Source organism: Eschrichtius robustus, chromosome 2, assembly GCF_028021215.1.
Source record: "Eschrichtius robustus isolate mEscRob2 chromosome 2, mEscRob2.pri, whole genome shotgun sequence".
Lineage (NCBI taxonomy): Eukaryota > Metazoa > Chordata > Mammalia > Artiodactyla > Eschrichtiidae > Eschrichtius > Eschrichtius robustus.
Window position 1 is genome coordinate 94,876,394 of NC_090825.1, and position 27,866 is coordinate 94,904,259.

At 37.3% G+C, this 27,866-nt stretch overlaps 1 protein-coding gene across 2 annotated transcripts; it reads right to left on the minus strand.

Moving 5' to 3' along the window:
• Positions 1–2,845: 2,845 nt before the first annotated feature.
• On the minus strand, positions 2,846–27,768 carry ATG12 (autophagy related 12). Of its 2 annotated transcripts, XM_068535754.1 has the most exons (4): positions 27,421–27,768; positions 19,236–19,372; positions 4,303–4,365; positions 2,846–3,318 (listed from the first exon to the last, which is right to left on the minus strand). In XM_068535754.1, exons 1-4 carry the CDS (start codon positions 27,581–27,583, stop codon positions 3,259–3,261), a joined length of 423 nt encoding a protein of 140 aa, XP_068391855.1. In that variant the 5' UTR covers positions 27,584–27,768; the 3' UTR covers positions 2,846–3,258. The 2 variants fall into 2 exon arrangements, with proteins under 2 accessions (XP_068391855.1, XP_068391856.1); XM_068535755.1 differs by lacking the exons at positions 2,846–3,318; positions 19,236–19,372 and having other exon boundaries at positions 4,304–4,365; positions 27,421–27,660.
• Positions 27,769–27,866: the final 98 nt, after the last annotated feature.

Here is a 27,866-nt window from a genome sequence, read left to right on the forward strand (position 1 = left end):
CTGTTGCCAATACTGATAACTGTTGTAACTATTGATACTATGAGAGGTGATAATCAGCATTTCGTACCTTTCACCTGTACTTTTTATAACTAATGATGTTCAGCACTTTTCATGCTTTATTAGCCATCTATATTTTTATTTTTTGGAATTACATTTTAATGTATTGAGCTTATTTTTCAGACGGTCTTTTTTCTTATCAACTGAAATGAGCTCTTCAATTATTGGACACCAAAACCCTGTCATATGTTGCAAACATTTTCATCTTCTGCTATACAAAAATTAAAAACATGCAAATTTCCTTTATTGCTGCTTTAAATCATTGTGCAAACCACATCATAAACTCAATATATAATGCATTACTGATTATATGTGCATAAGGAAATGTACTAAGTATTGTGCGTGGGTACCAAATAAAAATCCCCCAAACATCCTACTTTCAGGGATATTACAATGATGAAAGGGTGTTGGACATGCTTCTAAGGGATTAAGCGCAGTAACTGATGTAACAGTGGTAGTTTGCTGTGTTCTTATGAGGGAGAGAGTATCTCCTCCTTGAGAGATTCAGATAAGCTTTAAGGAAGTTAAAAAATGAATTAGGCAGAGAGGTAGGATTTGAAGGGGTGGAGGTGTAGGAAACAGAAAAACAAACAAACAAACAATGCACGTTCAGGAAATAGCAAATAATCCAGTGTGGGTTGGACAGTTTTGAAGGAAAATAGTATTTGTAAAAGTAAACCTGCTGAACTGTTTTCTGAATACTTTCCTTCCATTATGTGGTCTGTAGCTGAATTCCCTTAGTGCCAGAAGCTTACTAAGTATATTACAATCCTTGGAAAATGAAGCAGAAGCTGCACAAAGGTGATTTTCATTATCATACCTCTGAACACTGCACTTTCCCGCTTTGGGTTACACACAACTGAACTGGTTGACTAATGCTATATAATTTAAAGCGTGGTCTGCACTTCTCTTTGAGTTTTCTAATATCAGAGTAGATGATATTAAAGGTCCCTTCAGGGTTAAAACTTCTACAGAAATCATAGATTCCAGGAAGTATTCAATCTTATTTTGATTCCAGATAAACATTCTTAGCTTACCTTACACCCTAAATATGGGGAACTCACTGTGAAGGCCTCGGCATAGGCAGCTTCAAAGATGCAAAGCACACTATTCTAACATTATATACACTGTATGTGAAATGGGTCACCTCTGCACAGTAAGATAAAGCGTGGCATTACTGATGTTGATTTTCTCATTCATAAATATGGAAAACTTAAAATATAACCTGAGGGTTTAGTTCCCCACCCCCCCAAGCTCATTTAAACCAGACATCTGCAAAAATATTTTGTGAACTGCGTTCTAGGTTCTAATAACCAAATAACTTATGGGATCCAGGCTTATGAGTAAATGTTGTAAAGTCAGCACAGAATAATGTAAATACAGTTTTAAAAAGTGTAAAGCCCTACACATTCTTAAAGGTTGTGGGTGAAAAAAACAAAGTATACATATTTAGCTAACCTCAGATTTAATAAGTTAATAAATTATTTAGATCAAAAAAGAATAATTAAGTTGATGACACAAATTCAAACTCAAGTAGTTTTGACTGTTAAGGTAAGTAAATAGTCTATCATTTGAAACCTTAGCAGTAAACATAAGATACACATAGATTAAACACATTTTTGCTATCTGTTAAATATATATGCATATAAATATATTCATATCCTTCAGTAAACTGGAAGAGCACAAAACTAGAGAACAGAGCCTTCCCATATTCAACTTATTTGACCTGAAAATAATATTCTTTCCAGCTTTCAACATACGTACTAATTTCTTACTTAGCCTTTACACAATTCAACCTGTATTATTTCAGTGCTAAATACTAGCTGCATTAATTTATTAAACAGGGACATCATTATAAGGGGACTTAGGAATTTGTTCTCGGGCAGAAGATGAGAACTGAACAGTGATTTCATCACCTTAAACTGAATTGTTCCTTAGCATCCCTTAATGATAATGTATGGCAGATCATTAACCATAAAGTACATTCTGGGACTTAAAGGACACAAGTGTAGTTCAAAGTCCTTTGACAAAATCATACCATTCTCATCACCTTTGAAAATAAACACTTAGAATTCTTGTATACACCTTAGATCCTGTTTGAACATTCCATTCAATTTATTGGATTTTTAAAAAAAATGCTGTATTACAAATACAATACAGAATGAAGAAAAAAGGTTAAATCTTATTTAAAGCAATTATCAGTTTAATAGCATCAGTAAAAAATGGTACTTTTAGTCATGGCATGAAATACACATAAAATCTAGCTATTTTCCAATTATTCTTTGGGCATTTTCAAGTTGGAAAATTCATTATAAAAAACTGAAAGATGCTGCCTCGTTTACTCATTGAGTGCTTTTGACACTGTAAAAGTAAGAGAGAGATTAATACCACAGTTATAACCACTGGGACTCAAGAATCATTACATGATAAGATTGAAAATAGTTAGATGACTCATTTGTCCAAAATCTGTAAAATTCCTTGTTTCCCAATAAAACAGTTAAACTGAAACCACAAATTTTCTCTAAAGCAATCTTCCAGTGTGTCAACATGTGTGCTCTCTTGGCTAGATGTCTGCTAGAAATTAGCAGGAATAGCTATTATCTGCTGGCAAAGAGGTAAAACCAAACTGCCTAACTCTTTCTGCCAGCTGGGTTGCCCTCTACTGGACTATGCAAGGTAATAAAGCCAGCAGGTCAATGCAACTTTGTTTCACAACGTAACACTGTAGATAGAAATGTAAATGAGAAAAGGCATATCACATACCTCAAACAAATTGCACTCCCCTGAATAAGCCCCCAAAGAATCCTTTAATAAATTGACTTTTATGGGTGGTGGGGGGAATCAGCAGAGTGCTAATTTTTCAAGTAAACAATTTCAGTCATTTTGAGAAGTGGTACACAAAAGCAGCTTTATATAATCTTAGTCTCCTTTTCAATACTTTGGAGGCAGCTCTGGAGCGATAGTTGTAGTAATGGGTAAACCCTAATGTCCATCTTTTATGCTGATTTGTGTTTTAATACAAATCACATTTTTGTGAGTCCATCTACTCTGTGGATATTTTAAATGTATAGACATGGGTCACAGTAGATGCATGCTGAAGAGATCACATCCACAAGTCTCTTGCCACAAGATCAAAACTTTTCAGAGCTGTTTCCTTTGTGAAGACTCATTTTAAGTTAGCAATATCTTTTCCTCTGTAGCTCATCCCCATGCCTGAGATTTGCAGTAATGCAGGACCAGTTTACCATCACTGCCAAAACACTACAAAAAGAAAAACGGCAATAAATTAAACTCAATTTTTGTTATTCTTAGAGGAAACTAAGAAAAAGAATGTTATACTGATCATAAACATCCTAATACATGTACATGTATCTATAAGGCTATTTCTTTCAACAGATGCAAGCTACTATTGGACACATATTAGTAATCATAAATGTTTAATAAAACTTGTCCTTTAAGCACCTTAAGCATAGATATGGTTTACTTTTTTTTTTAAATTAATTAATTAATTATTTTTTTTTGGCTGTGTTGGGTCTTCGTTTCTGTGCTAGGGCTTTCTCTAGTTGCGGCAAGTGGGGGCCACTCTTCATCGCAGTGCGCGGGCCTCTCACTATCGCGGCCTCTCTTGTTGCGGAGCACAGGCTCCAGACGCGCAGGCTCAGTAGTTGTGGCTCACGGGCCTCGTTGCTCCGCGGCATGTGGGATCTTCCCAGACCAGGGCTCAAACCCGTGTCCCCTGCATTGGCAGGCAGATTCTCAACCACTGCGCCACCAGGGAAGCCCTTAAGCATAGATAAGCACACATATTTTAACCTTGTCCCTTCTCTACATCTGACTATAATGTATGTACTATTTTCTAGTAATGGTGCTATAAGAATGCTGAATAAAGTCATTCTTACATAGTCTCCTTTTCAATTTCTTGGAGGGAGATCTGGATTACTGATTATAAAAACAATGTAGAAGATACTACATGTAGGATCTTCTAAAAGGAGATCTTACTTTCTGGTCATATTTCATAGTCATCTTCTGTTTGTGTTATTCATTCTTTAATTCTTCAATCACTGTATAATTTGAGATCCAACTAAGTTCAAGGTGTTAGAGATATAACAGAGAACAAGAAAGTAATCTCTTTTCTTGATAGACAATTAAGAATGGCTTCTCATCTCTTTAAATGATATGAATTAATGATCATACTATACACAGATGAGCATATTCCATGAAGAAAATAAAGCAGTAATGTTTTACCTCATAGAGGGTTCCAACTTCCTGGTCTGGGGAGGGGGCAAAGGACTGATTCACATAAATAAACTGCAAGAAAGAAGAAAATTATGGTGATTCATTTTTAATGGTATCCAGATTAATCTGCATTTTTCTGGGTGCCAATCAGCCAGCTATTTCAAATTGTTTGTCTTCAGAGCTGAAGAAAGCTTCCCTAAACCCCTTCTTTCTAATTCTCATAAATTAGTCAATTAGTGAGATCTTTATGAAGAGCATGTCTTTCCTCTGGAGGAATAACAGAATTTTTGTTCCCAGCTTTTTATAACTAAGAAACTTTTGTTTTTACAAACAGCTTTTGAAGGTTTATCCAAGAAATTACATTAGTAAAAATATCAATTTTCTCATTTATTTATAATTAAAGACAGAATTTCTCCTAACAAAATTTTACACACACAGCCTCAGATAAAAACATCTAATAATTGAGATAATTGGTACATTTTTCTTGAGTAAATGACATGCACGGTTGGATTTTTTTGACCATTACCACCTCTGAAAACTCTCAGAAGTACTGAATTTCAGGCTGGGTGAGACCACTGTAAAGTCACTTGCAGCCAAATGAAGTAGCAAAAATGTAGCATAATTGAAACCTAATGTCCTTACAACCTTGTTTCTTAAAGGATTCACTGTTCAATGTTTCAGTTTAGTCTGTTTCTACTAAAACATTTATAGTACTTAAAAAATTCCCGAAGATACTGAAACAAAAGATCACAGTGTCAAAGTGACTTCTGATAGTTTTCTTTTTAGAAAACAAAACATTATTTGCAGGTTAACATATTCAATTTTCCTTGTCTACAATCAAATTTTAAGACAAATTTCCTGGGCTTCACATAGTCCTTAAAAATATGTATCTATCAGAATAGTTGGTTGAAAGATACTATTTGGGACACCAGCTAGAACAAAAATAAATATCACTTATATTTCTCCTTCAGGCAATACAGTGTGGTAATTAAGAGTAAGGGCTCTACTGAGATCTAGGTTTGAATTCCGGCTATAAATACAAATAACTTTTCTCAAACTGTGTCTTTGTTTGTAGATACAGAAAATAACAGGACCTATACTTCTTGAAGCTGCTGGGAAAAATAAAATGAGACAGTACACATCAAGTGTAAGTGCTTGATATATGTACTCAATAGACATTAGTTAGACTTATTAAATTATTTAAAAATAGTTCATGCTTAAATATCAACTCATTATTAAGGCTGAGTAAGGTTCTAACACAATTTCAGAAACAACAGAAATCGGTGTGCATTTAATGTGAATTTCCTGTGATACAGATATAATAATTTGTGTTTAGTTCCTGACAGTTTAACTATGAGTGAACATAGATTTTACTCTTTGGAACATTTTAAATTAGGAAAAGGGCTCTGGACAACAATTTAGTTTATTTCAGCAAACAATCCCTGAGTGTCTATTATGTGCTAGGAAATGCACAAGGTGTGAAATTATGAAGATTAATATGATCTCTCCCCTCAATGAGCAAACATACCTGAATAAGATAAGAATATAGATGGGAAAAATGCATCTGACAAGGTCTGTAGCACAAAGATGGGGCATTAGTTTAGCCTAGGCTTTTGGTCAGGAGAGGCTTTCTGGAAGAAAAAATTGAGGAACAAATTAGGACTTAACTAGGTGCAGAGAGTAATAATTAGGACTCTGCAGGCAAAAGAAACAAAAGTAAGATGTGAGTGTTGAGGGGACAGTACAGCAGATACAGTAGAGAACTATAAGAACTTAATAAAATTCTGTAACAGGAGTTAGCAACTGAAAGTGACTTTAATTTACAAAAAGCAATTAAGGTAGTTTAAATGGAAGTTCCATGGAGGTAAAAATTTCAAAACCCAATCTTTAGCTAAATGCTAGAGCTTAGGAGGATAAAATTTTAAAGAATAATGATTTGTTTTTAAATCACCAGTCTTTATATAGATGTCTCTTTAGTTATTTTGGTTGTTATAAACTTGAGATTTTGTAGGAAGGGTTCATGGGAACAGCATTCTCTTGAGTTCTTGCACACTGCTAACAGTTTTGTGCCCTGATTAAAAGTCAGTTTTGTAGTATATAAAATCCTTATCTCACACTTTCTTTGTATCTTTGCTGCTCAACTTTGATGGTAACCTAATTTCCTAAGCCATGTCCTTTTTCCCCTAGATGTCCAAAGGATTCTTCTTTTTATTTCACATCCAGTAATCTTACCAGAATGTGTCTTGGTGATTGTTACACTGGGTTGGTATTCTCAGGATCTTGGTACATTATTTTAATATGTAGTTTCAAATCTTTTTAGAAGAAATTTCCCTTGAATTATAATTTTAAGTATTTGTTTTGTTCCTTTGCTTTGCTTTTCTTCTTCAGGGACTCCTACTTCTATGTTTACTCTCCTTTGTTCATACTCAGTATTTGTCATTTTCTCAAATTCCTTTTACCTTTCATTCTACCCCCGGTACCATCCCCGAGCCTGAGCAACCAAATGCTGCAGTTTAACGTTTTTTTTAAGTTAAAAAATTTTTTATACAATTTTTAAAGGTTACTTTCCATTTACAGTTATTACTAAATATTGGCTATGTTCACCATGTTGTACAACACATCCTTCAGCCTATCTTGCATCCTTCAGTCTGTATATCCCACTCCTCCACCCACATATTGTCCCCCCGCCTCCAAACTGGAAACCACTAGTTTGTTCCCTGTATCTGTGAGTCTGCTTCTTTTTTGTTATATTCACTAGTTTGTTGTATTTTTTAGATTCCATGTAAAATTATATCATACAGTATTTGTCTTTAACTCACTTCACTTAGCATAATGCCCTCCAAGTCCATTTATGTTGCTGCAAATGGCAAAATTTCTTTCTTTTTTATGGCTGAGTAGTATTCCATTGTGTGTGTGTGTGTGTGTGTGTGTGTGTGTACACATCTTCTTTCCATTTAACTGTGGATGGATACTTAGGTTGCTTCCGTATCTTGGCAGCTGTAAATAATGCTGCTATGAACACAGGGGTGCACGTATCTTTTCGAACAAGTGTTTTTGTTTTCTTCAGATGTATACCCAGGAGTGGAATTGCTGGGTCATAAGGTAGTTCTATCTTTAGTTTTTTGAGAAACCTCCATATTGTTTTCCACAGTGGCTGCACCAATTTACATTCCTACCAACGGTATACAAGGGTTCCCTTTTCTCCACATCCTTGCCAACATTTGTTATTTGTGTTCTTTTTGATGACAGCTATTCTGACAGGTGTGAGGTGATATCTCACTGTGGATCTGATTTGCATTTCCCTGATGATTACTGATGTTGAGGATCTTTTCATGTGCCTGTTAGCCCTCTGCACTTCCTCTTTGGAAAAATGTCTTTTCAGTTCTTCTGCCCACCTTACAATTGGGTTGTTTGTTTTTTTGACGTTGAGTTGTATGAGCTGTTTATATATGTTGGATATTAATCCCTTATTGGTCATACCATTTGCAAATATATTCTCCCATTCATTAGGTTGTATTTTTGTTTTGTGGATGGTTTCCTTTGCTATGCAAAAGCTTTTAAGTTTAATTAGGTCCCATTTGTTTGTTTTTGCTTTTATTTCCTTTACTCTAGAAGACTGACCCAAAAAAATATTGCTGCAATTTATGTCAAAGTGTTCTGCCTGTTTTCCTCTAGGAATTTTATAGTATCTGGTCTTACATTTAGGTTTTTAATATTCTGAGTTTATTTTTGTGTATGGTGTTAGTGAATGTTCTAATTTCATTCTTTTACATGTAGCTGTCCAGTTTTCCCAGCACCACCTACTGAAGACACTGTCTTTTCTCCATTGTATATTCTTGTCCCCTTTGTAGTAGATTGCTTGACCATAAGTGCGTGGGTTTATTTCTGGGCTCTCTATCCTGTTCCATTGATCTATGTATCTGTTTTTGTGCCAATACCGTACTGTTTTGATGACTGTAGCTTCACAGTATAGTCTGAAGGCAGGGAGTGTGATTCCTCCAGCTCTGTTCTTCTTTCTCAAGATTGTTTTGGCTATTCAGGGTCTTTTATGTTTCCATATAAAATTTAAAAATATTTGTTTAGTTCTGTGAAAAATGCCACTTCCCTCTTGCATCTCCCTCCCTCCCACCCTCCCTATCCCACCCCTCTAGGTGGTCACAAAGCACCGAGCTGATCTCCCTGTGCTATGCGGCTGCTTCCCACTAGCTATCTATTTTACATTTGGTAGTGTACATATGTCCCTGCCACTCTCTCACCCTGTCACATCTTACCCCTCCACCTCCCCATATCCTCAAGTCCATTCTCTAGTAGGTCTGTGTCTTTATTCCTGTCTTGACACTAGGTTCTTCATGACCTTTTTTTTTTCCCTTAGATTCCATATATATGTGTTAGCATACTGTATTTGTTTTCCTCTTTCTGACTTACTTCACTCTGTATGACAGACTCTAACTCCATCCACCTCATTACAAATACCTCCATTTCATTTCTTTTTATGGCTGAGTAATATTCCATTGTATATATGTGCCACATCTTCTTTATCCATTCATCCGATGATGGACACTTAGGTTGCTTCCATGTCCTGGCTATTGTAAATAGAGCTGTAATGAACATTTTGGTACACGACTCTTTTTGAATTATGGTTTTCTCAGGGTATATGCCCAGTAGTGGGATTGCTGGGTCGTATGGTAGTTCTATTTTTAGTTTTTTAAGGAACCTCCATACTGTTCTCCATAGTGGCTTTATCAATTTACATTCCCACCAACAGGGCAAGAGTGTTCCCTTTTCTCCACACCCTCTCCAGCATTTATTGTTTCTAGATTTTTTGATGATGGCCATTCTGACCGGTGTGAGATGATATCTCATTGTAGTTTTGATTTGCATTTCTCTAATGATTAATGATGTTGAGCACTCTTTCATGTGTCTGTTGGCAATCTGTATATCTTCTTTGGAGAAATGTCTATTTAGGTCTTCTGCCCATTTTTGGATTGGGTTGTTCGTTTTTTTGTTATTGAGCTGCATGAGCTGCTTGTAAATCTTGGAGATTAATCCTTTGTCAGTTGCTTCATTTGCAAATATTTTCTCCCATTCTGAGGGTTGTCTTTTGGTCTTGTTTATGGTTTCCTTTGCTGTGCAAAAGCTTTTAAGTTTCATTAGGTCCCATTTGTTTGTGTTTTTATTTCCATTTCTCTAGGAGCTGGGTCAAAAAGGATCTTGCTGTGATTTATGTCAGAGTGTTCTGCCTATGTTTTCCTCTAAAGTTTGATAGTGTCTGGTCTTACACTTAGGTCTTTAATCCATTTTGAGTTTATTTTTGTGTATGGTGTCAGGGAGTGTTTTAATTTCATACTTTTACATGTACCTGTCCAGTTTTCCCAACACCACTTATTGAAGAGGTTGTCTTTTCTCCACTGTATATGCTTGCCTCCTTTATCAAAGATAAGGTGATCATATGTGCGTGTGTTTATCTCTGGGCTGTCTATCCTGTTCCATTGATCTATATTTCTCTTTTTGTGCCAGTAGCAAACTGTCTTGATTACTGTAGCTTTGTAATATAGTGTGAAGTCAGGGAGCCTCATTCCTCCAGCTCCATTTTTTGTTCTCAAGATTGCTTTGGCTATTCGGGGTCTTTTGTGTTTCCATACAAATTGTGAAATTGTTTGTTCTAGTTCTGTGAAAAATGCCAGTGGTAGTTTGATAGGGATTGCATTGAATCTGTAGATTGCTTTGGGTAGTAGAGTCATTTTCACAATGTTGATTCTTCCAATCCAAGAACACGGTGTATCTCTCCATCTATTTGTATCATCTTTAATTTCTTTCATCAGTGTCTTATAAATTTCTGCATACAGGTCTTTTGTCTCCTTAGGTAGGTTTATTCCTAGGTATTTTATTCTTTTTGTTGCAATGGTAAACGGGAGTGTTTTCTTAATTTCACTTTCAGATTTTTCGTCATTAGTGTATAGAAATGCAAGAGATTTCTGTGCATTAATTTTGTATCCTGCTACTTTACCAAATTCATTGATTAGCTCTAGCAGTTTTCTGGTAGCATCTTTAGGATTTTCTATGTATAGTATCACGTCATCTGCAAACAGTGACAGTTTTACTTCTGCTTTTCCGATTTGGATTCCTTTTATTTCTTTTTCTTCTCTGATTGCTGTGGCTAACACTTCCAAAACTATGTTGAATAATAGTGGTGAGAGTGGGCAACCTTGTCTTGTTCCTGATCTAAGTGGAAATGGTTTCAGTTTTTCACCATTGAGGACAATGTTGGCTGTGGGTTTGTCATATGTGGCCTTTATTATGTTGAGGAAAGTTCCCTCTATGCCTACGTTCTGCAGGGCTTTTATCAAAAATGGGTGTTGAATTTTGTCGAAAGCTTTCTCTGCATCTATTGAGATGATCATATGGTTTTTCTCCTTCAATTTGTTAATATGATGTATCACGTTGATTGATTTGCATATATTGAAGAATCCTTGCATTCCTGGAATAAACCCCACTTGATCATGGTGTATGATCCTTTTAATGTGCTGTTGGATTCTGTTTGCTAGTATTTTGTTGAGGATTTTTGCATCTATGTTCATCAGTGATATTGGCCTGTAGTTTTCTTTCTTTGTGACATCTTTGTCTGGTTTTGGTATCAGGGTGATGGTGGCCTCGTAGAATGAGCTGGGGACTGTTCCTCCCTCTGCTATATTTTGGAAGAGTTTGAGAAGGATAGGTGTTAGCTCTTCTCTAAATGTTTGACAGAATTCGCCTGTGAAGCCATCTGGTCCTGGGCTTTTGTTTGTTGGAAGGTTTTTAATCACAGTTTCAATTTCAGTGCTTGTGATTGGTCTGTTTATATTTTCTATTTCTTCCTGGTTCAGTCTCGGCAGGTTGTGCATTTCTAAGAATCTGTCCATTTCTTCCAGGTTGTCCATTTTATTCGCATAGAGTTGCTTGTAGTAATCTCTCATGATCGTTTGTATTTCTGTAGTGTCAGTGGTTACTTCTCCTTTGTCATTTCTAATTCTATTGATTTGAGTCTTCTCTTTTTTTCTCTTGATGAGTCTGGCTAATGGTTTGTCAACTTTGTTTATCTTCTCAAAGAACCAGCCTTTAGTTTTATTGATCTTTGCTATTGTCTCCTTCATTTCTTTTTCATTTATTTCTGATCTGATCTTTATAATTTCTTTCCTTCTGCTAGCTTTGGGGTTTTTTTGTTCTTCTTTCTCTAATTGCTTTAGGTGCAAGGTTAGGTTGTTTATTCGAGATGTTTCCTGTTTCTTGAGGTAGGCTTGTATTGCTATAAACTTCCCTCTTAGAACTGCTTTTGCTGCATCCCATAGGTTTTGGGTCGTCGTGTCTCCATTGTCATTTGTTTCTAGGTATTTTTTGATTTCCCCTTTGATTTCTTCAGTGATCACTTCGTTATTAAGTAGTGTATTGTGTAGCCTCCATGTGTCTGTATTTTTTACAGATCTTTTCCTGTAATTGATATCTAGTCTCATAGCGTTGTGGTCGGAAAAGATACTTGATACGGTTTCAATTTTCTTAAATTTACCAAGGCTTGATTTGTGACCCAAGACATGATCTATCCTGGAGAATGTTCCATGAGCACTTGAGAAAAATGTGTATTCTGTTGTTTTTGGGTGGAATGTCCTATAAATATCAATTAAGTCCATCTTGTTTAATGTATCATTTAAAGCTTGTGTTTCCTTATTTATTTTCATTTTGGATGATCTGTCCATTGGTGAAAGTGGGGTGTTAAAGTCCCCTACTATGATTGTGTTACTGTCGATTTCCCCTTTTATGGCTGTTAGTATTTGCCTTATGTATTGAGGTGCTCCTATGTTGGGTGCATAAATATTTACAATTGTTATACCTTCATCTTGGATCGATCCCTTGATCATTATATAGTGTCCTTTTTTATCTCTTGTAATAGTCTTTATTTTAAAGTCTATTTTGTCTGATATGAGAATTGTTACTCCAGCTTTATTTTGATTTCCATTTGCATGGACTATCTTTTTCCATCCCCTCACTTTCAGTCTGTATGTGTCTCTAGGTCTGAAGTGGGTCCCTTGTAGACAGCATATATATGGGTCGCGTTTTTGTATCCATTCAGCCAGTCTGTGTCTTTAGGTGGGAGCATTTAATCCATTTACATTTAAGGTAATTATTGATATGTATGTTCCTATTCCCATTTTCTTAAATGTTTTGGGTTTGTTATTGTAGGTGTTTTCCTTCTCTTGTGTTTCCTGCCTAGAGAAGTTCCTTTAGCATTTGTTGTAAAGCTGGTTTGGTGGTGCTGAACTCTCTCAGCTTTTGCTTGTCTGTAAAGGTTTTAATTTCTCCATCAAATCTGAATGAGATCCTTGCTGGGTAGAGTAATCTTGGTTGTAGGTTTTTCTCCTTCATCACTTTAAGTATATCCTGCCACTCCCTTCTGGCTTGCAGAGTTTCTGCTGAAAGATCATCTGTTAACCTTATGGGGATTAACCTTATGGGGATTCCCTTGTGTGTTATTTGTTGTTTTTCCCTTGCTGCTTTTAATATGTTTTCTTTATATTTAAATTTTGATTGTTTAATTAATATGTGTCTTGGCGTGTTTCTCCTTGGATTTATCCTGTATGGGACTCTCTGTGCTTCCAGGAGTTGATTAACTATTTCCTTTCCCATATTAGGGAAGTTTTCAACTATAATCTCTTCAAATATTTTCTCAGTCCCTTTCTTTTTCTCTTCTTCTTCTGGGACCCCTATAATTTGAATGTTGGCACGTTTAATGTTGTCCCAGAGGTCTCTGAGACTGTCCTCAGTTCTTTTCATTCTTTTTTCTTTATTCTGCTCTGCAGTAGTTATTTCCACCATTTTATCTTCTAGTTCACTTATCCGTTCTTCTGCCTCAGTTATTCTGCTATTGATCCCATCTAGAGTATTTTTAATTTCATTTATTGTGTTTTTCATCGTTGCTTGGTTCCTCTTTAGTTCTTCTACGTCCTTGTTAAATGTTTCTTGCGTTTTGTCTATTCTATTTCCAAGATTTTAGATCATCTTTACTATCAGTATTCTGAATTCTTTTTCAGGTAGACTGCCTATTTCCTCTTCATTTGTTAGGTCTGGTGTGTTTTGACCCTGCTCCTTCATCTGCTGTGTGTTCTTCTGTCTTCTCATTTTGCTTATCTTACTGTGTTTGGGGTCTCCTTTTCACAGGCTGCAGGTTCGTAGTTCCCGTTTTTGGTATCTGTCCCCAGTGGCTAAGGTTGGTTCAGTGGGTTGTGTAGGCTTCCTGGTGGAGGGGACTAGTGCTTGTGTTCTGGTGGATGAGGCTGGATCTTGTCTTTCTGGTGAGCATGTCCACATCTGGTAGTGTGTTTTGGGGTGTCTGTGGCTTTATTATGATTTTAGGCAGCCTCTCTGCTAATGGATGGGGCTGTGTTCCTGTCTTGCTAGTTGTTTGGCATAGGGTGTCCAGCACTGTAGGTTGCTGGTCGTTGAGTGAAGCTGGGTCTTGATGTTGAGATGGAGATCTCTGAGAGATTTTCGTTGTTTGGTATTACGTGGAGCTGGGAGGTCTCTTGTGGACCAGTGTCCTGAAGTTGGCTCTCCCACCTCAGAGGCACAGCCCTGATGCCTGGCTGGAGCACCAAGAGCCTTTCATCCACACGGCTCAGAATAAAAGGGAGAAAAAGTAGAAAGAAAGAAAGAAAGAAAGAAAGAAAGAAAGAAAGAAAGAAAGAAAGAAAGAAAGAAAGAGGATAAAATAAAATAAAATAAAGCTATTATAATAAAAAATAAGAAAAAAATTAAGAAAAAAATTAAGAAAAATTTTTTAAATTTTTAAAAATAAATTTATTAATTTTTTATAATACAAAATAAGGAAAAAATTATTACGAAAAAAATTTATTAAGGAAAAATTTTTTTAATATTTTTAAAAATAAAAAATATGAAAAAACCTATTAAGAAAAATTTTTTTTAATTTTTAAAAATAGAAAAGAAGGAAAAAATTATTAAGAAAACATTTGTTAAGAAAAAAAAATTTTAAGTAAAAAAAAAAAAAAAAGGACAGACCGAACCCTAGGACAAATGATGAATGCAAAGCTATACAGTCAAAATCTCACCCAGAAGCATACACATATACACCCACAAAAAAAGGAAAAGTGGAAAAATTAATATATCCTGCTCTCAAAGTCCACCTCCTGAATTTGGGATGATTCGTTGTCTATTCAGGTATTCAACAGATGCAGGTACATCAAGTTGTTTGTGAAGCTTTAATCCGCTGCTTCTGAGGCTGCTGGGAGAGATTTCCCTTTCTCTTCTTTGTTCGTACAGCTCCCGGGGTTCAGCTTTGGATTTGGACCCGCCTCTGCGTGTAGGTCACCTGAGGGCGTCTGTTCCCCGCCCAGACAGAACGGGGTTAAAGGAGCAGCTGCTTCCGGGGCTCTGGCTTAGTCAGGCGTGGGGGAGGGAAGGGTACGGATGTGGGGCGAGCCTGCGGCAGCAGAGGCCAGCGTGACATTGCACCAGCCCGAGGCGCACCGTGCGTTCTCCCGGTGAAGTTGTCCCCGGATCACGGGAGCCTGGCCGTGGCGGGCTGCACCGGCTCCCAGGAGGGGCGGTGTGGAGAGTGACCTGTGCTCGCACACAGGCTTCTTGGTGGTGGCAGCAGCAGCCTTAGCATCTCATGCCCGTCTCTGGGGTCCGCGCTGATAGCCGCGGCTCGCGCCCGCCTCTGGAGTTCGTTTAGGTGGCGCTCTGAATCCCCTTCTCCTTGCGTGCCACGAAACAAAGAGGCAAGAAAAAGTCTCTTGCCTCTTCGGCAGCTGCAGACTTTTTCCCGGACTCCCTCCCGGCTAGCTGTGGTGCACTAACCCCTTCAGGCTGTGTTCACGCCGCCAACCCCAGTCCTCTCCCTGGGATCCGACCGAAGCCCGAGGCTCAGCTCCCAGCCCCCGCCCGCCCCGGCAGGTGAGCAGAGAAGCCTCTCGGGCTGGTGAGTGCTGCTTGGCACCGATCCTCCGTGCGGGAATCTCTCCGCTTTGCCCTCCGCACCCCTGTGGCTGCGCTCTTCTCCATGGCTCCGAAGCTTCCCCCCTCTGCCACCCGCAGTCTCCGCCTGCGAAGGGGCTTCCTAGTGTGTGGAAACCTTTCCTCCTTCACAGCTCCCTCCCACTGGTGCAGGTCCCGTCCCTATTCTTTTGTCTCTGTTATTTCTTTTTTCTTTTGCCCTACCCAAGTACGTGGGGAGTTTCTTGCCTTTTGGGAGGTCTGACGTTTTCTGCCAGCGTTCAGTGGGTGTTCTGTAGGAGCAGTTCCACGTGTAGATGTATTTCTAATGTATCTGTGGGAAGGAAGGTGAGCTCCACGTCTTACTCTTCCGCCATCTTGCCCAGACCCACCCGTCTTCAATTTCTTTCATCAGTTTCTCATAGTTTTCAGAGTATAGGTCTTTTACCTCCTTAGGTATGTTTATTCCTAGGTATATCTTTTTGACTTTGAAATTCTTTTTTTTTCTTCTATTTTTCTTCAGCCATTACCTGTTGTTTATTTGCTCTTATATTCCATCTAGTTTAGTCTCATTTCTGAAATAACTTTTAACCTATAATTGTTTTCCTGAGCTCTGTCACTTCAAGTTTTCCTACTGCTGATTTATGTTGTTATTTCGTGCCTTCTATCACCTTCCTTTTGACATAATAAATCAGTTACTGACTTGCTTGTAGGCACATTTTTCTCTGGCATGCTTTCATTGTCCTTAGGGATGTTACTCTGTTCTTTATTTTGCTTCCTTATAACATTGTGCAGGATTTGACCTTGATACTCCTCTGTTGCTTACTTGTATATGAAATCAGTCTTCTTCAACTTTTAGAATGAAATGGGTTAGTGTAGTTTTTCTAACTCCACAGAGCTCCCTCTACTGTTGTTTTTTGTATAGTGTTGAACAATATGGAGGTCTGCTTTCTTTCTTTCTTTCTTTTTTTTAACAATTAACATTTTATTTATTTATGGCTGCACTGGGTCTTCGTTGCTGCACGTGGGCTTCCTCTAGTTGCGGAGTACAGGCTCTAGGCGTGAGGGCTTCAGTAGTTGTGGCACGCGGCCTCAGTAGTTGTGGCTCACGGGCTCTAGAGCGCAGGCTCAGCAGTTGTGGCGCATGGGCTTAGTTGCTCCGCGGCATGTGGGATCTTCCCAGACCAGGGATCAAACCCATGTCCCCTGCATTGGCAGGCGGATTCTTAACCACTGCACCACCAGGGAAGTCCCGCAGCTCTGCTTTCTGAGCTATCCAGGTTGTTCCTCTCCATTTTGACCAGGTCCTTCTTTTTCCTTCCTTTCCCTGCTTAAATGTGTTTCACTTCCAGAAGTTCCTCTTCAGTGTGGTATCTTGTCTTGGAAGGGAGCCAGAGTCTGTTTTGAGAGTTCTCAGGGGATAGACTGCTCCAGTCCCTTAAGTCCTCCTTAGTGCAGATATATTGTAATCACCTGCTATTGGGAAGAATCAAACGCTCTCAATTTCAGTTACTATTCTTAAGTTGGCCCACTGTACTTTCCAGTGAATGCCTGTTAGCTATTTCCAGGTTCTCCCTTTCTCAGTGCTATCAGATGCCAATCCTACTGTTTATTTTTTTCAGCACATTTGCTAATAGGACGCAGATCTTGTGGTCATTGGTGGGTATTCCCACCAACTTGAATCTTAGGTTTCAGGAGGATACTTGTCATCTAAGTTTTGTTATAAGTATACTGATCATGGGGTTTTGGTTTTGCTTTCTAGTTGACTATATTTTTGTGGGAATTCATGCCTTCTGACACCACTGCTATCTTCCCAGAATCCCCAGCATTACTTTTTCTTTTGACATTTATTTTGTGAAAATAACGTAGGGTATAGCTCTATGAAGCCAGAAGATGTGAGTTCTAGTTTAATCTAGAAAAGTGACAAAAAGACTACTTTTGTTTATGTTTCCTATTGCTTAAATGGGAAGAGATAATCAGGTTTGCTACAAAGGTTTAAAGTTGGACCATATGAAATTGCTGAGTTTTTTTGGTTAAAATGATTGATTGATGACAGTTTTACATGGTTCAACCTTATATATATTGACTTCAACCACGTCCTTTCAGATTACTGAATATAAGCAATACAAAATGTCAAAACTCTAACATTAACATAGAACACAGCATTCTTTCACCTTTTCTTCTATCCACAAATTTCTAAAAGTAATGCCTTAATTCCTTGGTACTCCTCTGGTTACCTACCTCTCCAACTCTTCATGGTATACCCTTAGTAGATATAACCTCTGCTCATTTCTCTTAAGTGTATGTCCTCACCACCCTAACTTTTCCATTTAGACTTGGACTCTAGGCAAGGTCCTCTGCTCCTCAGGTTTTAGCTACCATATGCAAGTGGATGACACTATAATATTCTTGCCCATCTCTGAAATTTAATTAAATTCTACACGGCACTCTTATAAAACAGATCTTTTCTCACTCCGAGTGATCACAAACAGAGATGTTCACCTGTAAAACTCAAAAATCCCCATCACTTTTCCCTTACAACTTCCTTTGGAGGAATCCCTGGTTCTATGTTATCCTTACCTCAAATAACTTCTAGTGATTAACCTATCCTGCACTTACTTTTGCACCCATGACATGACACTTTTGTGAAAGCCACTTACCACCAAAATCTTAGATCAGAGTAGTTTCCTCCTTTTCATTGACAAAAAATAAATTCCAACACACCTCACTTTCATAAAAAATCACTTCATTCATTCTACCAGTTCTCACTCTTGTGTTCACAATCAACTATAGCCCTTCCCAATCCTTACACATAACTGTATTTAAAAAATACTTAGTGATTCTTCAATTATCTATCCACATATACATTACCTGAGTTAACAATGACCAAGATTGTGGTCTGAAGATAAAGACGTTCCAAATATTAACATAACATGTGACAAAATGTCAAATACATGTAGACATTTAAATTTCTGTGGCCAAATTAAAAACCTGTGGCATTTAAAGTTTTAATCCTAACAACTCACCGTGAAATGCTTAACATGTATCATATGAAATAAGTACACCTGAACCTTAAAAACGAGGGGGTTGGGGCGCCCACACTCTGCAGTCAAAAATCTGTGTACAAGGCAGATTCAACCAACTGCAGGTTGTGTAGTAGTATAGTATGTACTTATTGAAAAAAATCCAGGTATAAGTGGACTGCCACAGTTCAAACTCATGTTGTTCAAGGGTCAACTGTATACCTCTTAGTTCTTCCACAGCACATGGCAAAGGTATATTGATTACCTTGAGAAGAATGGGAAGGAAGCAACATTAATACCAAAACAAAGAAAACCCCAAAACTTTCTGTACCAATATTCTATGATAGATCTTTCTGCATGGGCATTCAGTGACTTTTTGAGGAAAACAACCAATACGGTAGGTTAAAAAAAAAAATCAGTCCACATTTAAAAGCAAATCTAAAATTCATTTCTTTTCAGGGTTCTCCAGAGAATCCTTCAATAAAGCACAGAAATTCCACTAACAAAAGAAATAAAAGGACATTACTGAAGTAACATATGTGGCTCCATATGTATTTCTATATACAACAGTTATTCATTGTTGCCTAGGAGCTACAGTAACCCCTCTGTATCCATGGGTTCTGCATCCTCCCTCAGATTCATCCAAATGTGATGGAAAATATTTGGGGAAAAAAATGCCAGAAAGTTCCAAAAAGCAAAACTTTAATTTGCCGTGTACCAGCAACTATTTATGTAGCATTTACATTGTGTTAGGTATCATAAATGATCTAAAAATGATTTAAAGTATAAGGGAGAATGTGTACAGATTATACGCAAATATGCCATTTTATATAAGGAACCTGAGCATCTGCAAAGGATGCTCCTGAAATCCCCCTTGAATACTGAGAGACAAATGTTTTGTGAATTTTTGTAGGGAAATGATCACCATTGTTTTCTTACCAACTGTTCTGAAGCCACCAGTTTAAGGAACTTTTTGATGAAGTCAATGAGTCCTTGGATGGTTCGGGTTCGCTCTACAGCCCATTTCTTTGTTTTCATTATAGGAGTGTCTCCCACAGCCTTTAGCAGGATGTCAACTGTAAAGGAAAAAAAACAATACAGTTGACACAATCAAAACAGGAATTAGGGGCATCAATGTCCAGACAGTCGGAAATCCGCCTATAACTTTACACTCAGCCCTCTGGATCCACAGTTCTGCATCATGGATTCAACCTACAATGGATTATGTAGTATTCTAGTACGTATTTATCGATAACAGTCCATGTGTAAGTAGACCTGCTTAGTTCAAACCCATGCTGTTCAATGATAAACTATACTGACAAGTACACTGAAACATCTAAAGAGAATGTGATATAAAAGACTTCAGAAAACTTAAACTTTCAATCAACATACAGTTTATGTATTTATGATACTGGAAGTATGCCTGAGATGATAAATGGAAGATATGAAAAGATTCAATTAGAAGAATTTCACCTTCATCGAAACATTTATTTTTATTGAAAAAAATGGTAAACCTAAATTTCCAACAAAGATATTTAGAGGAGATTGGTTAAGTAAAGGATATTATACTCTATGGTAGGATGTATATACTGTAGTAAAGATATAAAGCACACACTCTGAACTTCCTGGGTTCAAAATCCTGGCTCTGCCACTTGCTAAGTATGTATACATATATCTAGATAAGCTCTTTAATCTCTTTGTACCACATTTTCTTCACTTGTAAAATGAGGATAATAGCAGGAACCTGGTAAGACTGTTATGAAGATTAAATGAATACATATAAAGTGCTTAGAACGGTACCAGGTCATAACTCACTTATTAAACCTTAAGATAATTAAGCTGCCATTAAAGATACTATAAAAGCGTATTTAATAGTATGAAAAAATTATCAAAAAATACTAAATATAAAGCAGCATATGATTTCAATTTCATTAAAACCATCACAGGCACATATTCACATAAATGTGGAATATGCACCAAAATGATATTTCCCAGTAGGGATATTATAGGTGATAATCACTTGATTTTACTTGTGCTTTTTGTAACCACCAAGTTTTCTACAGTAAACTTTTAAATAAAGGAAAACAATAAAAATTATTAAAAAGAAAATACAAAAACTAGGGGCCAAAAAGGTTTCTGAGAAATCAAAGGTTTCAATAATTCAAAATACAAAGATGCAAACAGAGAGACTATGAATCTGTCTCCTGAAGTTACTTCATTAAAAAGAATTAGAAAATATAAAGAACAACCAAATGGAATTGAAAAATACAATAACTGAAGAGAAAAGTGCACTAGAAGGAATCAACATTAAACTAAATGAGGCAGAAAAATGTATCAGTTCTTCTGACAAAATACTGGAAATCACTGCCACCAAACAGAATAAAGAAAATAGAATGAAAAGAAATGAGGACAGTTTAAGAGACTTCTGGGACAACATCAAATGTGGTAATATTCACATTATATCCCAGAAGGAGAAGAGAGAGAGATCGGGCCTGAGAAAATATCTGAAGAGATAATAGCTGAAAATTTCCCTGACCTAGGGAAGCAAACAGTCACCGAAGTCTAGGAAGTGTAGAGAGTCTCATACACGATTGACCCACAGAGAAATACACCATGACACACTGTAACCAAAATGACAAAAATTAAAGATAAAGAGAAAATATCAAAAGCAATATACAAGGGAACTCCCATTAGGCTATCAGCTGATTTTTTAGCAGAAACACTTCATGTCAGAAGGGAGTGGCATGATATACTTAAAGTGATGAAAGAGAAAAACTTACAACCAAGAACACTCTACCCACCAAGGCTCTTGTTCAGATTTGATGGAGAAATCAAAAGTTTTACAGACAAGCAAAAGCTAGAAGAATTCAGCACCACCAAACCAGCTTTATAACAAATGCTAAAAGAACTTCTGTAGGTGGAAAATAAAAGGCCACAAATAGAAATGAGAAAATTATGATACGGAAAAGCTCACTGGTAAAGGCAAACATATAATAAAGGAAGGAAATCATCCACACACAAAGCTAGTAGGGAAGTTAAAAGACAAAAATTGTAAAATCATCTATATCCATAATAGTTAAAGGATACACAAAACAATTAGATGTAAAATATAATATCAAAACAGTAATATTGATAGGAGAAGAGTACAAATGCAGGGTATCTAAAGTGCATTTGAAATTAAGAGATCAGCAACTTAAAACAAGCACGTACAGATATAGGCTCCTATACAAAAACCTCGTGTTAACTGCAAAACAAAAATCTATAATAGATACACACACAAAAAAGAAAAAGGAATCCAAACATAATACTAAAGACAGTCATCAAATCACAAGAGAAAAGAACAAAAGAAGAAAAGGGGAAAAAAAAGACCTACGAAGATAAATCCAAAATAATTAACAAAATGGCAATAGGAACATACATATCAATAATTACCTTAAGTGAAAATGGACTAAATGCTCCAACCAAAGACAGACTGGCTGAATGGATACAAAAACAAGACCCATATATTTTTCTGCCCACCAGACATACATTTCAGATCTAGACACACATACAGACAGAAAGTGTGGAGATGGAAAAAAGGTATTCCACACAAACAGAACTCCAAAGAAAGCCACAGTTGCAATATTTATATCAGACAAAATAGACTTTTAAATAAAGACTGTTACAAGAGACAAAGAAGGACACTCCATAATAATGAAAGGATCAATAGAAGAAGATATAACAATTGTAAATATATATGCACCCAACACGGGAGCACCTCAATATATAAGGCAAATGTTAACAGACATAAAAGGAGTAACTGACAGTAACACAACAATAGTGGGGGACTTTAACACCCCACTTACATCAATGGACAGATTATCCAGACAGAAAATCAATAAGGAAATACAGGCCTTAAACAACACATTAGGTTAGATAGTCTTAACTGATAGTTACAGAACATTCCAACCGAAAGCAGCAGAATACACATTCTTTTCAAGTACACATGGAACATTCTCTAGGATAGATCACATGCTGCAACACAAAGCTAGCCTTGGTAAATTTAAGAAAACTGAATTCATATCAAACATCTTTTCCGACCACAACATTACAAGGCTAGAAATCAACTACTAGAAAAAAACTGCAAAAAACACAAAGGCTAGAAATCAACTACTAGAAAAAAACTGCAAAAAACACAAACACGTGGAAGCTAAACAATATGCTACTAAACAACCAATGGCTCACTGAAGAAATCAAAGAGGTAATTATAAATACCTAGAGACAAATGAAAACGAACACATAATGATCTAAAACCTGTGGAACACAGCAAAAGCTGTTCTAAAAGGAAAGTTCATAGTGATACAAGCTTACCTCAGAAAACAAGAAAAATCTCAGACAACTTAACCTTACATCTAAAGCAACTAGAGAAAGAAGAATAAACAAAACCCAAAGTTAGCAGGAGGAAAGAAATCATAAAGATTAGAGCAGAAATAAATGAAACGGAGATGAAGAAAACAACAGAAAAAATCAAAGAAACTATAAGCTGGTTCTTTGAAAAGATAAACAAAATTGATAACCCTTTAGTCAGACTCATCAAGAAAAAAAGGGAGAGGGCCCAAATTAATAAAATCAGAAATGAAAAAGTAGAAGTTACAACAGACACCACAGAAATACAAAGGATCATAAGAGACTACTCTGAGGCCATCATCACCCTGATACCAAAACCAGAAAAAGACATCACAAAAAAAGAAAATTGTAGGCCAGTATCACCAATGAACATAGATGCAAAAATCCTCAACAAAATACTAGCAAACTGATCCCTACAATACATGAAAAGGATCATACACCATGATCAAGTGGGATTTATCCCAGGGATGTAAGGAGTTTTCAATATCTGCAAATCAATCAATGTGATACAAAACTTCTAGAGCTCTTCAATGAATTCGGTTAAGTTGCTTGACACAAAATTAATGTACAGTAATCTGTTGCATTTCCTCTTTTTTTTTTTTTTTTAGGCTGCACTGTGAGGGATGCGGGATCTTAGTTCCCTGGCCAGGGATCGAACTTGTGCTCCTGCACTGGGAGTGCAGAGTCTTAACCACTGGACCACCAGGGAAGTCCCATCTGTTGCATTTCTACATACTAACAACAAAATATCAGAAAGAGAAATTAAGGAAATAATTTCATTTACCATTGTATGAAAAAGAATAAATTACCTAGGAATAAACATACCTAAGGAGGCAAAAGACCTGTATTCCAAAAACTGTAAGACACTGATGAAAGAAATTGAAAACAACACAAACAGATAGAAAGATATACTGTGTTCTTGGGTTGGAATAATCAGTGTTGTTAAAATGACTATGCTACCCAAGGTAATCTACATATTCAATGCAATCTCTATAAAATTTCCAATGGCATTTTTCACAGAACTAAAACAAATATTTTTAAATTTTATATGGAAACATAAAAGACCTTGAATAGCCAAAACAATCTTGAGAAAGAAGAACAGAGCTGGAGGAATCACACTCCCTGCCTTCAGACTATACTATGAAGCTACAGTCATCAAAACAGTACAGTATTGGCACAAAAACAGATACATAGATCAATGGAACAGGATAGAGAGCCCAGAAATAAACCCAACGCACTTATGGTCAAGCAATCTACTACAAAGGGGACAAGAATATACAATGGGAAAAGACAGTGTCTTCAGTAGGTGGTGCTGGGAAAACTAGACAGCTACATGTAAAAGAATGAAATTAGAACATTCACTAACACCATACACAAAAATAAACTCAGACTATATTAAAGACCTAAATGTAAGACCGGATACTATAAAATTCCTAGAGGAAAACATAGGCAGAACACTCTTTGACATAAATTGCAGCAATATTTTTTTGGATTAGTGTCCTAGAGTAATGGAAATAAAAGCAAATGTAAACAAATGGTACCTAATGAAAGTTAAAAGCTTTGGCACAGTGAAAGAAACCATAAACAAAATGAAAAGACTGGGAGAAAATATTTGCAAATGATGCAACAGACAAGGGATTAATTTCCAAAATATACAAAGAGCTCTTACAGCTTAGTATCAAAAAACAAACAACCCAAACAAAAAATGGGCAGAAGTCCTAAATAGACATTTCTCCAAAGAAGACATACAGACAGCCAAAAGACACATGAAAGATGCTCAATATCGTTAATTATTAGAGAAATGCAAATCAAAACTACAATGAAATATCACCTCACACCAGTCAGGATGGCCATCATTAAAAAGTTCACAAATAATAAACGCTGGAGAGGGTGTGGAGAAAAAGGAAGCCTCCTACACTGTTGGTGGGAATGTAAATTGCAGCCACTATGGAGAACAGTACTGAGGTTCCTTAAAAAACTAAAAACTAAAAATAGAGTTACCATAAAACCCTGCAATCCCACTCCTGGGCATATATCTGGAGAAAACCATGATCGAAAAGATATATGCACCCGAATGTTCATAGCAGTACTATTTACAATAGCCAAGGCATGGAAGAAACCTAAGTGTCCATCGACAGATGAATGGGTAAAGAGGATGTGGAATATCATTCAGCCATAAAAAGAACGAAATAATGCCACTGGCAGCAACATGGATGGACCTAGAGATTATCATATTAAGTGAAGTCAGAGGAAAACAATTACCATATGATATTACTTATATGTGGAATCTGAAAAAATGGTACAAATGAACTTATTTACAAAACAGAAATAGAGTCACAAACAGAAAACAAACTTATGGGGGGATGGGGGGATAGATTAGGAGTTTGGTATTTATATATACACACTACTATGTATAAAATAGGTAAACCACAAGGACCTGCTTATAGCACAGAGAACTATACTATCTTGTAATAACGTATAATGGAAAAGAATCTGATTAAGAAAATATACATATATATATAACTGAATCACTTTGCCGTACACTTGAAACTAACACAACATTGTAAATTAACTATACTTCAATTTAAAAAAATTAAAAAGACATCCACAATCAAAGGAAACACTGAAAGCAGAGGTGTTCTGCTGCCCCCTAAAGTCAACTCTATTCTATTACATCCTTCCTGTCCCATTCCTTGGTATTAAAAATTGGGTCCCAATGAGGTTACTGAGATCAATTTACTGATGTTTACCCCTGGAATGGAGCCATCTAGAACACATAATGCACAGTTTATCTTCCTACTAAAGTTTATCTTCCTTCTTCCATTTAGTAATCCTACCCTCAGTTATCTAAGCAAAAGAGATGAATTGGGAGATAACTAAGGAGATTTTGGTTAACTCACCTTCCATACCTCCCTGTCTCTGTTCCTTCAATCCCCTGGGGCTATCAGTCAGTTGCAACTGGGCATTGCAAGAAAGTGAAAAAGAAAGTGAAGTGAAGAATTACTGAAGAAGAGAGCGAGAGCAAGAAGCTAGAGAAGGAAAAATATTTATTATAATGATAGCTGTACTTTATTATTACTCTTTTTAATTCTAAAGGTGATTTGCTTGTAGTTCTCCACTCTAGCTACACAGGAGACTCAACTGGGGGAACATGTATAAGAATACAGATGTCTACATCAATTAAATCAGAATCTTCTGGAAATTGGGCCTCGGCACTGCTATGTTTAGAAGCTCCCTCAGGTGATCCTAAAGTGCCGCCATAACTAACAAGCTCGGTCTGCTTCAGTAATATGTAGATTAAACCAAAGGTGGAGCATATGAAATATTTAAGCTTTTTCCATGAGAAAGGTCCTCAAAAAAGGATGACAAATTCAGGGTAGACATTCAATAGCTAGAAAGTAAGTTTTCTATCACAGAGGCTAACTCAAATGCTCACAGGAGCCAGAAGATGAAAATTCGATTTTTAAATGATGGTTAAAAATCATAAATTGTGCAGATTCAAGAAAACATGCCATATAACCTCCGGCCATATCTGGGAATGCGGGCCTTATTTTTTAGTCACAGTATTACACAGCAATCTTCAGGGTCAAGCACGTAGTTAATTGTTGACTAAGACTGCTAGATATTAAGACAAACTCTTTGCAAGTCTGTTTCTGCTTATAGTAAATTGCAAGGGAAAAAAAGGGAACAACACTACTGATTCACTTCGCTGTACAGCAGAAGCTAACACAACATTGTTAACCAACTATATACTCCAATAAAAAAGAAAAAGAATCTCTAAAACTCATGGGATTCATCTGAAGAACGAGTCTAGTGGTTACCTACAGAAATAATTATAGTTTTTTATCTATTGGTGAATAATGTGTAAATGACAGAAAAGATTTCCCCCAAATGTAGAGGCAGTCTGACTTAAAAGGGGGACAATTATCCTTCACAGCAGCAGGAAGTGATGATGGATGAAAGGGCGTGAGATCACTGAGCACAACGTGAGAAAACGACTTCCTGATTTTCTCATAGGCAACTCTACATAGGGTGCTCCACTTAGGAATTACTGTATTTTACAATGGCGAACTAATTCTCAAGCAATAAAGGGTTGAGGACTAATTCTCAAGCAATAAAGGGTCCAGTTCAAGCAACGAAATGATTCATTTACAAAGATTCCAAAACGGTGTTTTTTTTTGTTTTTTTTTTTTTTTAAAAAGGCGATGCCTCTGCCTTTAGATTTCCCTTAGCAGTCTTCATGCTGGGTAAAACCCGTTTTTTGGGCCAAGGTGTGAAATCACACGCATTTGGTATAAAAAACAGCGACCTAGTCGGAAGGTGTGGATTCTAATTCAGATTTGCCGCAGACCATCCTTATTAGCTAAAATTATTATTCAAATAATTAGATCCCGCGTTAAGTACCTGGAGCTATCAAGATCCCACAGAGTTCCCACCTTCAAAGAGCTCTCAGTCTGGTCATTTCAAAGGAAGATGAGAGTACAGCGTAATAAATGCCGTGACATTCAAAAACTGGGTACCACACCGCGAAGGTGCGTCCAGAGACAGCTTTCTTTCGAGGCACTTAACTCAAACGTCTTAAAAGCCGAAAAGCATACTTCCTCTCTCGTGACTGGTCAAAAACCTCGTCTGGAACCGGCCCTCCTCTAAATTTTGCTTCTTTATTAGCCGCCATCCCTATTCGAAGACAACCTCAACCTCCCGCCTCTGCCCAGGGTGAAACTGCTCTGAAAATTACTTTTCTTCTTGGTGTCACCGGCAGGTTCCTCTGTTCCCGGAGAGACTGCAGCGGAAGATGGGGGCTCCGGAGTGGCTGTTTCTGGGGAGACCTCCGTGGGTCCTTCACCTTCAGCAGCAATTGAGGGAGGGAGCTGCAGCGCAGACTCCGGCTCCTCAGCCATCTTGCTTGGAGAGAGGTGAGGGCGGAAGTGGTGGCTCAGCGCATGCAGTGGGCGGGCTTTGTGCCGGAGAGCGGCGCTTGGGAGGCGCCGGAGTAGGGGCGGGGAGAACCCAACCCACCACTTAAAGTCGGAATTGCAGGTTGGTCCTCTGCGTCGAACCTGTTGCAGTCCCCTGATCGCTGATAGACCAACTACTGTTTCTCCACACCCACCCACCCCACCCCCCAACAGCAAGTTTCCGGAAAAGGTCGGTAGGCAACGTACCCGTGAGCCGCAGGGTGCG

Bases quoted from the DNA above. Each gene is read 5' to 3' on its own strand.
- ATG12 (XM_068535754.1), bottom strand. From the start codon at position 27,583: ATGGCTGAGGAGCCGGAGTCTGCGCTGCAGCTCCCTCCCTCAATTGCT. The intron at 19,373-27,420 runs GTAATTTTCAGA...TTTCCTTTACAG, and splicing joins CGGTGACACCAAGAAGAAAA to TTGACATCCTGCTAAAGGCT. The intron at 4,366-19,235 runs GTAAGAAAACAA...TCTTTCTTGCAG, and splicing joins TGGTGGCTTCAGAACAGTTG to TTTATTTATGTGAATCAGTC.